Below are 11,079 nucleotides of genomic sequence, written 5' to 3' on the forward strand. Positions count from 1 at the left end.
TTTTTGTTAGAATTGGATGGATTTTCATCATATAAACTTGCACTTATTCCCTTGATTAGCATGCTTTTGAACTTTTCTTCTAAATTGTGCTTGATTATGAAAATGTGCTCTTTTGTGCCTATTTAATCTATTTTTATTCTATTTGCCTTCCATTCGATGCCTTTATGTTATTTGTGAGTGATTTCAGGTGTATAAGGTAGGAATAGATTGGAGAAGATGGAAGAAGAGCATGCAAAGTGGAAGAAACATGAAGAATCAAAGGAGATGAGCTCAGAGACGTGTGTGTGCGCACAGCTACCTGTGCGTACGCACAGCCGCCCAATCAGAGCTCGTGGAGTATTTCGAGCACGTCGCACGTCCACCCAAGCATCACTTAGTGTGCGTGCGCACAGCCTCTTGTGCGTACGCACAGCCCTGGATTTATCGCAAGGTGTGCAGACGCACGCATCTGTGCGTCCGCACAGGTGTCCGCACATGACTTTATTAAAATAGCACGTGCCTCGCGATTTGGGGGCTTTGGAGGCCCATTTCTGAAGTTCTCTAGCTCATATTGAAAGAGGAAATGAAGATATAACATAGGATATCATTAGTGTAGTTTTAGGAGTAGTAGTAGGAAGCTTTAGTTTAGTTTTTCTCTAAGTTTTTCATCTTTTATATTAGGGTTTTACATTCAAGTGCCATTTCCATTTTTTATCTTGGATTTTGCTAGCTTTCATTGTAAGTATTCTCTTGTTATTACTCTCTATAGTTACATTGTCATTACTCTTTCTTTTAATTCAAGTTATAGTTCAATTTTGTTTCTCTCTTGCAATTTTAATTTCTTGTTGATGAATTTGATGTTTGATATTTGTTTCATGCTTCCTTGTGTTATTCTTGTTGATTGAGATCAATTGTTGCTTTTAGTTTCAAGCCATTTCTCATTTTCTCCATTTTTAAGGTTTTTGCACACCAAGTGTTTGACAAAATGTCAAACATGGTCTTAGGCTAAATTTTTTGTTCTTGGCTTGGGTAAAGTGAGCAATTGGGTTTCTAGAGTTAGAATGTCCAACATTTAGTTTCAATTCTTGGATTGTTAATTGTTCTTGTTCCCACTAACGCTAATTTGTTGCTAAAGTAATTAGCAAGCAAGTTAGGATTTGTGGGTTAGGAACACTTATGCTCATTTAACTTACTTTCCGATGTGAGGGTTGATCAAGTGAGATTAATCCATCACAATTGTCATAGTTGTGGTTCCAACAAGGAAAGGACCCTTAACTCACTCCAAGCCAAGACTCCTTTTTTGATGCTTTTAATCTTTCATACATTTCCATGTTAATCTCTTTTATACTTTACTTGTTTATATTACATAGTCGGTTCTTTAATTTCTTAATTAGTTCAATCGTTATAATTTTGCATGTTCTTTTATTACTTTATATGTTTATTTCTTCATTCACAAACCCTTGATCACTTCAACCGGATTTGCACACTCATTGTTCTAAAGTACTCCTTGGGAGACGACTCGAGAGTCAAATACTCTCGGTTTTGAATTAGTTTTGAATTGTGACATATCTTGTGAACTTCTAATTTGACCGGTGGCCAACTTATTGGGTTAGGACTATACTCACAGCGCTAATTCCAATTTTAAGGAAAATTCCTAACCTATGCTTTTGGTCATTGTCAGTGGGGATCTCTAATTATTCACAAACTAACTCGAAGCACAGAATAGCAACCCAGCTATTCGGGTGCAGTTCGAAGGGAGAAACCCCACACCTATTCAGAAGCGGCTGTACAAAAGTAGAAAGCGGAAATCAAACGCTCAACACAAAAGACATGGGTTTGTAGACCCATAGCTATTCAGGGACTCGAGGCACCTTCATGTTTAGGTAACAAACCCGCTCTTGATCATCGGGGAGGAGGAGTTCGTGATGTCCTTCCTCAGGGCCAACCCCACAGATGGCCTCGCCGTCAAGAAGCTCCTAAAGATCCTCTTCGATAAGTCAGGATGGCATTCCCGTCACGTCGGATGTGCACTAATGGTACTAATCTGGAACGCCAAAGTGAGGAATACAAGACCACGGGAAAAAATGAGTTCGGGTCTTCATCTCGCCATACCTACCATGGGGGCACCACCATTGTTAGCTTCGTCGGGACTTTAATTAGCATAAAATAACTAAAAATTCTGTTCATCCTATGTTAACATTTATTTAACCCAGTGAAATAGCAGTAGCACGCCCTAATTCTAATCCATTCATCCTAAAAATTAAAATGTTCCTCCCTAATAAACCTAAAAACAAGCATAATGCAATAAATTCACAAGGAACATACAGAAATTTTGCTTACTTGAAATTGCAGTTAAAGATGAGGTAGTGACGAAGGAGAAAGATCAATGGAGGTTGCCACACCATGCACAGAAGCAATAAAAAAAGCATAATTGAGAAAAATCTAGAAAAATAAAATCCTTGGTGCTGATGGTATATGACCTAATACTTTCTGGAGATAATGGTAAAAAAGAATAGGGAGAGAAGAGGTTGAAGTAACCTTCACCCAGAAGAAGCACGAAAAAAGTGGGGGGCAAAATTGATTTTTTTTCGCACATTTAAATCCCACTAGTAATGTATGCGTGTATTGAGGCGACGTTCTTGGGAAGCGTGATGGGCAGTAACATCCCATAAAAAATGCGAGACCAGAGGAAGTCATGTGAGGGGACTTGACATACGGGGCCACCATGGATACGATTCACTAAGCCTGATGGGCCTACCTGAATCACAAATGTGACAACCACGATACTCGTGGCTTTCCGCATCAGAGGCACTATTTTAGATTGGCCCATTACAAAGATTGGTCCTAATATACACTATCTGTCGCGTTGACCACATGGTAAGACTACTAACTTCTATACTAAATGCTTCTAGAGCATGACGATTACAGGATACGTGAGAATCTAGGGGATAGTGGGGTGTCCACTATCTCAGATGATCCCCACAATAGGATGACAAATATATAAGAGAGGGGCCAACCTCGCTAGAGGTAACCAATCTTATCCTAATATTCTTTAACTCTTCACCCAGACACTGACTTGAGCGTCAGAGTGATTTTGTAGGTACTATCCTTACCGTCCCACCAATGATACCCTTGCCTATCCAGATTTACAACCAACGGTCTCCTTCTTTTCACCAGACATACTTAGATAACGATCTAATAATTACAAAAAAAAAATAATTTTAGTTATTTTTATGATAATTTTTTCTCTTGATTGTTTTCTTTTTAGAATAAATTGCTAAAATATACTCGAAAGTTTATATTGCTGATAAAAATAATTTCCAAAAGATACGAACGAAAAATAAATTTTTGGAGATTTAAATATGCGATAAAAATAACTAGATATTCGATATGTATTCCAAAAATTTTTAGAAATCATATTTTGATACAATTTTTTGCAAGTATTATTAAAAAAATCAGATATTTTTATTTTTAAAGTTTGGTAATTTTATGTCAAATGATTTTTTTTTAAAAAAAAGTTTTTATTATGAATGACTAAATCTTTTTGAAAAATAAAAAATATTGAGATTAAATTTTGTTCCAATTTTTTGTGTACACCTTTTAAAATAAAACATCGGATCAAATAGACAAATTATTTACTAAATAAATATAAAAGTTTTTCTATTATTTATAAATAATATAATATTTATTGATTATTTTTGTTGTCTTTTTCAAATTATTCAATAATTTATTTATTATTTATATTTTTAAAAATTATATTTGTGATTAAAATTTTTAGATATGAATAATTTTAGTGTGAAATACGATAATAGTTTATCATTTTGATATTTTATATTGCTATAATGGTAGTACTACCATTTTGTAAAAACATATTTTTTAATTACCAAAACACAAAATATCACTGATATTTTGTAAAACAAATATATTATTTTAAGAGAAGTATTAGGGGGTCGTCAACTTTTGTGATTTGTAGTCATTTTTCTTTTATTAGTTATATGCTGCCAGAATTTAATTAAATTAATGGACCTCTAGACTTTTTCTTATTTTAATTAAAGACAAAAACATCATTAATATTTTGTAAACACCCACAACAACGTATAATATATAATTTAGATCATCTTTAAAAATTTTACTACTTATAATCTAATATACAAAAATAAAAGTTTTATATTTGTCAAGTAATATAAAATTTTTAATATTATTTTAATAGTGTATGTTTCTCTATTAATAATTTAATATTTTTCGTAATTTCGGTTTTTCTAAAAGAGGAAAATCATTTTAAATACAACGTAGTACATGACATGGAGCGGACAAAAAACATTGAATCTCCTCCGGTATCTAAACTAAGGGGGTAGAAAAGTAATTTGGAGGAGCCACTAGGTGGCAAAGTACATTTTTGGCAACCTTGGCCCTTGATAGGAAAGTAGAGAACGAGCAAATAAGGCGAAGCAAACCAACCTTGTTCTTTCTTCCTCTCCTTGTCCAGCTTCTCCCCCTCTCTCTGTCTTTCCAGTTCCCACTCACTACTCCCCTTTAGACTCGAAGGAAACAGAGTCAGGCACAAATAAACACACTCTTGCTCTGTAATTTTTTTTTTTCTCTCCGCCCTTCGATACCCGCGCGCTAGGCTCTTTTCCCCTCTGTATCCTTCTTTGTTCTCTGTTAAAACTCCCATATACGGATATACAGTCACAGACGCACGGTGATATTAGTTATTACACTACAAACAAATACTCCTAACAGATAGAAAGAGAGAGATAGCGAGATTCTGGGAAGAGCCAACAAAAACGAAGGAAGAAGAGAGAAAAGAAAAGAAAAGAAAATAAAGAAAAACAAAAAGAAAATAAAGCCGCTTCCCCATGGGAGAAACCGGTATCATTGTCCGGTTCCCTGGAAACTTAGACCCCAGAGCTCAAGAGTTCATACCCACAAACACAACCCACACTCCCTTGCCGCAACTGGCAACCGTCTTCCCCCTTCCCCACCACCCCTACACCGCCCAACCCTCGTATCCACCTTACCCTTACCCTTATGCCCCATCCCTTGGGGTTGGTGTACTTCCCTTTCGCGATGCTCAGCTTCCCCACGCCGCCGCCGCCGCCACCGCCGTTCCATTCCCTCACTTCTCCACCTCCGCCGCATATGCAGCTCCTCCTCCTCCTTTCCCGTCGCCTCACCTGTCCACGTCACCCACCCGGTCGTTACTCCTGAGTCCCTTACCATCAGACCTGGCGGTTAGCGAGTCCTCACTGAGGCGCGAACTTGAAGTGTTCGGTGACGTCAGAGGGGTCCAGATGGAAGCCCTCCATGACGGAATCGTGACGGTCCATTTTTATGACCTCAGGGACGCCGAAACGGCGCTAACGGCGATTCGACAGCAACACATGCAGCACCAGGAGAGGCTCCGCAACCACTATGCCTCGTTGTTCAAGGCCAGAAGCGCGTTTCCTCTACCGCCACCGCCGCCGGTGGTTTCTCCGCCGGCGCCCGGTCTCATCGCTGGGAGAGCTGTGTGGGCGCAGTACGTTCTCTCAGTTTGCAACGCCGTCCCGGACGGTCAGAACCAAGGCACCGTCGTGGTCTTTAACTTGGACTCGGACGTTTCCGCCGAGAATCTCAAACGCGTTTTTGAGGCTTTCGGTATCTCTCGCTCTCTCAGCCAAAACAGAATTCCATTAATGTCGTTTAGTTTATGTTTTCTCGTCGTTTTATTTGTCTCCTTTTCGTTAAGTGAGAGTGAGATCTGAGAACTATGAAGGAGATAAAAAAGCTGTTGGAATTCAGTTAAACTTTTTTTTTTCCATATTATATTCTATGCCTTCTTTTTTAATTTTAAGTGATGCTGAAACGTCTCTATCTCATTCTTTTGTGAGTATCTCTTTTCTTAATCTTTTTATCTTTTGGCTTTTGGTTTCAATTTTTATAGGTGCAGTAAAGGAACTAAGAGATACACCGTCGAAAAAGAATCAAAGGTTTGTGGAGTTCTATGACGTTAGAGATGCGGCGAAGGCATTGAAACAAATGGACGGGAAGGAAATTTATGGTAGAAAGGTTGTAATTGAGTTCAGTAGACCCGGTGGTCAAAGCAGAAAGTTCTTCCATTCCGCAGCTTCTAAACAAAAGCCATTGAACCTGAATAATGTTCCACCGTTCTATGCTTCGAATCATCCTCATCACGTGCAACGCAAAAACTCGCGTCGTTTTGGAAGTTCATGCTGGAACTCTTCATGTTCTACTACATTTCCGCAATTGCCCTTGTGGAAGAGTTCAGGTGGTTCGGATTCTGGGTCCGTTGAGGCAGTTGGGAACGCCGTTTCGGAGGAGCAGCTGCAGCGGCGCTCGGACGCTAGTCAGAAGAGGAGTCCCGTTAAAGAAAGCGGCGAGGTCGGTGAAGGAAGCGTAAAACACCACTACCAGCAACATCATCAACAACAACATATAGTAAAGAGTAGACACTGGAAGGGGAAGCAAGGGAAGAAGCATGAGACAAGGTTTCTAATTAGAGAAGACGCCATTGTGGAGTCTAGTTCCAGAGATCCACGAACTACTGTGATGATCAAGAACATTCCCAACAAGTATAGGTTAGTAAAATTATTTTTAATTTAATGTTTGAGACGATGATATTTTTTGTGAAATCCGGGGTCTATCTGATCCCTCAAAAAGGGGGGATAATCGTTAACGTATCCGTTGACCATTGAATTGGATGCGAAGACTGTATAAAACGTTTAATACTGTGCGCATCAAAATTAAACTCTAATTACAATTACTCATGTTTATGTATAATTGTTAAAAATTACTTTAAAATGTAACCCTATTGGGAGTATTCCAAATGGACATATGGGGTAATATTTTGGTCCCTCTGAAATCTTGTTGATACTGTGCATTTCTTTTGTTTTTCTTTGACTTGATGTAGTCAGAAGCTACTATTAAATATGCTGGACAACCATTGCATACACTGCAACGAACAGATTGGCGACGACGAGGACCAACCATTGTCTTCCTACGATTTTGTGTACCTTCCAATTGATTTCAAGTAATTCTCATCGTCATACATGCTTTCTCTTTTTTTTTTATTTTTATTTTTTTCCTCCTAATGTTCCATCGATTTACGTGTTTGCACTGTACAAATACTATTTCACTCTTATTTACTGGTCAAAGTGCAAAAAATACTATTAGAAATTGTCGGAGTTTTTGTTATATCCTCTAATTTCAATTACTATTACAATTAGCATAATTTGTGGCAATTTCTAATTACATTGCTGTGTACCAAAGACTATTATTTCCAATAATGCATTAATGTTGTAGTAAATGTTGTCACAGCAACAAGTGCAATGTGGGGTATGGGTTTGTGAACATGACATCTCCCGAAGCCACTCTGCGGCTATATAAGGCGTTCCACCTGCAACATTGGGAGGTATTCAATTCCAGGAAAATTTGCGAAGTTACATATGCAAGAGTCCAGGTATTTCATTATTAATAATACTTGAGAGTTTCATTATTTCCACTAATTAATCAATCTGTCTATACACATGAACTATTAATGACACAAATAATACTCTATTTATTCTCTTTTATTTGATGTAATCTTTTAGATATACTATTATAAGTGGATTTCAAATTAGGTCCAGTTTGGATAAACAACTTAATTAAGCTCCTTTTAAAAAAATAGCTTAAATAATAAATAGTTATATTAAAAGTAGCTTATAAATAAGTCATTTTATGTTCGGAATTTTAGTTCTAAAAGTACTTATTTTATAGAAATATAGTAAAAAATAGTAGTATTGTGAGAGAAGTCATTTTTTTTAACTTCTCTATAAGTTCTTAAATAGCTTCTTAGAAAGCCGTAATTTAGTTTTGAAAATTGCACCAGACATTAATACTACTACTTTTCATAAGTTAAAAATTCAAACAAATTACTTTTGAAACTCGCAAAGGGCCTTTAGTCTTTGTTAGTAATTTAATTCCGTAACTCCCGGTTACTCATGGTAAGTTCCAGATGCTGGTGTAATACATGAAAAATTGACAATTCAACTACATCAATCTAAAGTAAAATAGAAAGGACAAAGTGACAAACTATAGTATTTAATTGTGATAAGTCGAAAATGTATCTGTAATTTTATTTTTTGATAGCAGTTAAAGTCAATAATAATTGCAGAATGAAAAAGCGTTTTTCGTGTTTCTAATTAAATCCATTGTAGTATAGCATTAATCTATATGAATACAAGAATAGTATTTAACTCGTTATGCAAGTACATTTATTTTTTATATATGTATAAAGGGTTTGGAAGCTTTGAAAGAGCATTTCAAGAACTCAAAGTTCCCATGCGAGATGGAGCACTACCTGCCGGTGGTGTTTTCACCTCCTCGGGACGGTAAGTCCCTGACAGAGCCACTTCCAATAGTTGGCAACAACAAGAACAACAACCACCACCACCACAGCATTATTATTCCCATGGCCATGATGAACGTTCAAAATGGTGTCCAAAACTCTGACGAGGATGATGATGATTTTGATGATGATGATAGGGCAACAAGAAGTGCTTCTACAATTGCTTGTGAAGACGTGCATAGTAGCCAAAGTGGCGGCGTATGTATGATGATTGATGAAAACACTGAGTAGTGGTTGGAGAATAGTGCTGCTCCCTTCTGATGTTACAAATGTGTAAGTAAAAGGGTGGCATGTGCATGTTTGGTTTCTTGTCAATGTGTGACATTTAAGACTCTTATGAACCATACTCACACACCCTGCTGGTGGACTAACCACCCCATGTCTTAAGTTTTTCCCTTTTTTCTCAAATATTTTCATTTATTGCTAGTAGTAGTTTCAGCCTAGTTGTATTAATTGAGTGCATTGATTAATAGTCCTCTTTTTTTCACTTTTTTTTTATTTCATCCTTTAAGAAATCTCTTGTAGCCTTGTAAGGTCCTGCCATTTCCGATGTAATGGTCATTTAATCATTTTCGAGAATGAATTCTATTTTTTTTTTTTTTGAAAAAAGTAAAGTTGTTAACCGTACTTTTTTATTATATAATATTTTTATAATGAATTTAATTAACTTGTGTTTTAAGGTTATATTTAAAAAATATAATAATACATTTTTTAAAATATTTTTAATATATTCAATGCATTCAAAATGTAAGAAAAATTAATTTTTGCAATAATTTTTATAAAATACTTTTTATTGGTATATTTAATCAATGTCTGCGGAGCACAAGTTAACAATTTTTTTATTTTATTTAAAGAATATACACGAGACTCCATTTGACAATATCATTTAAAAAAATTGTGAAGATACTTTCAATATTTTTTTCTTAAATTTGAAGTTTAGAGTTTTGATGTGATTATTGAAATTCACTATATATTTAAGTATTTTTTATCAATCAAGTTCAATTAAATTGATTTTAATCTGACAAAAATTACTTATATAAAATACGCGTAAATTAAGAATTTTTGTGTTTTTTCTTTTTTTTGCGTGTTTTATATCTTCCTCGTCATTGTTTTATGTTGTATTTTTTTAAGTTTAAATACTCTGTTGGTCCCTATAGTTTTGCGAAATTTTTAATTAGGTTCTTATACTTTTTTTTTCCTTTTAATTGAGTCCTTGCACCAAATTTTTTTTAATTGTGTCTCTACACTTTTTTTTCCTTTTATTTAGGTCCATATACTAATTCTTTTTTTTAGTTGGGTTCCTATAAAATTAAGCCAATTACTACTAAGAGAGACTTAATTGAAAAAAAATTTAGTGCAGGGACCCAAATAAAAAGAAAAAAAGTATAAGGACCTAATTAAAAATTTCACGAAACTATAGGAACCAATAGAGTAATTAAACTTTTTTTTTATTATGTCTCTCTTCTTCCTCCTTTAGGTGTTATTGTAGTATTTTTATTTCTTTTTTTTGGTTTGGTTTTTTCTTTTTTTTTTATTCTTAAGAAGGTGAAAACAAAAAATCATGAGAAGTAAAATAAAAAGAAAATGATGATGATGAAAAAAAAGAAGAGATAAATTTTGAATTATGCAGAATTTATCAAAAAAATAACACTAAAATTTTTTAAGCTTGACATAGAAAATTTTTGAATTTTGACATCGAAATTTTTTAACGGTGTCACAAGAAATTTCTTAACTAGTTAGAAGTTATCAGAAACAAAAATAGCACTAAAATTTCTTAAAAATAATACCAAAATTTTTTACATGTGACACAATTTTTTTCCAACATATCATTTTTTTCTACTTCTTTTTTTTCATATTCTATCTCCTTTTTCTTTCTCTCAACATGTTCTTGTTTTTCATATTCTGTTATATAAATTTTTTTCTATATCTTATGTTTTATTTCAAATGGAGGATTTTATCTAAATAAATTTATTTTAAAGTTGAATCGTATACTCCTATATCCTAAATAACAAATTGCCTTATAATGTGGCATGAAGATCAATTCAAATTTTGTATATTGTAATAAAATTTTAGCGTTTTATTAACAAATCATGATGTCATTTGTATTTTATTTCTGTGTTTAATCTAATAAATTTTAGTGTCATTCTTTTTCGTCTAAAAATGCTATCAGACTAGTAAAATTTATTTTTTTATCAATAATGAACCAGCATGTTTAAAAGTGTGGGGATAAAAGTGGAGATCAATTCAAATTATGTGTTCATCCTAATAAAATTTCGCTGTTTTGTATAACGAATTCTGATGTCATTTTTATTTCATTTATGTGTTCTAATAAATTTTGGTGTCATTTTTCTTCTTCAAAAAATGCTACAGAACCAGCAAAATTTATTATTTTAGTTAAGAATTAACTAAAAATATTTAAAAGTACAAATTAAAAATATATTATTAAATTATTAAACTAAAAAAATTAGGTTAATAACTAAAAAGACTGAACAAAAACAATATTATGCTAGCCTTTGAACTTGTCTTTCTTCTTCTTAGTGATCATTTTTGGTGTTTTATTTTTTTCTTGGTCATTGTTAGTGTTTTGTTTTCTTTATCCTTCTCTTTCATAAATTTTTTACAAATAAATGAAGAATGAAAAAGGAAAAAAAAAAAGGAAGAAAACGAATAAAGAAAAAAGCGAGTATATATTACAATTTGGTTGTTTGGTT

At 34.2% G+C, this 11,079-nt stretch overlaps 1 protein-coding gene across 1 annotated transcript; it reads left to right on the forward strand.

The window, feature by feature from the left end:
• The first annotated feature begins 4,393 nt into the window (after positions 1 to 4,393).
• On the forward strand, positions 4,394 to 8,947 carry LOC112784694 (protein terminal ear1 homolog). Its single transcript, XM_025827990.3, has 5 exons — positions 4,394 to 5,619; positions 5,906 to 6,560; positions 6,893 to 7,012; positions 7,300 to 7,441; positions 8,258 to 8,947. The coding sequence occupies exons 1-5, from the start codon at positions 4,839 to 4,841 to the stop codon at positions 8,597 to 8,599; spliced, it is 2,040 nt and encodes a 679-aa protein (XP_025683775.1). The 5' UTR covers positions 4,394 to 4,838; the 3' UTR covers positions 8,600 to 8,947.
• The last annotated feature ends 2,132 nt before the right edge of the window (positions 8,948 to 11,079 follow it).

Source organism: Arachis hypogaea, chromosome 20, assembly GCF_003086295.3.
Source record: "Arachis hypogaea cultivar Tifrunner chromosome 20, arahy.Tifrunner.gnm2.J5K5, whole genome shotgun sequence".
NCBI classification, from domain to species: domain Eukaryota; kingdom Viridiplantae; phylum Streptophyta; class Magnoliopsida; order Fabales; family Fabaceae; genus Arachis; species Arachis hypogaea.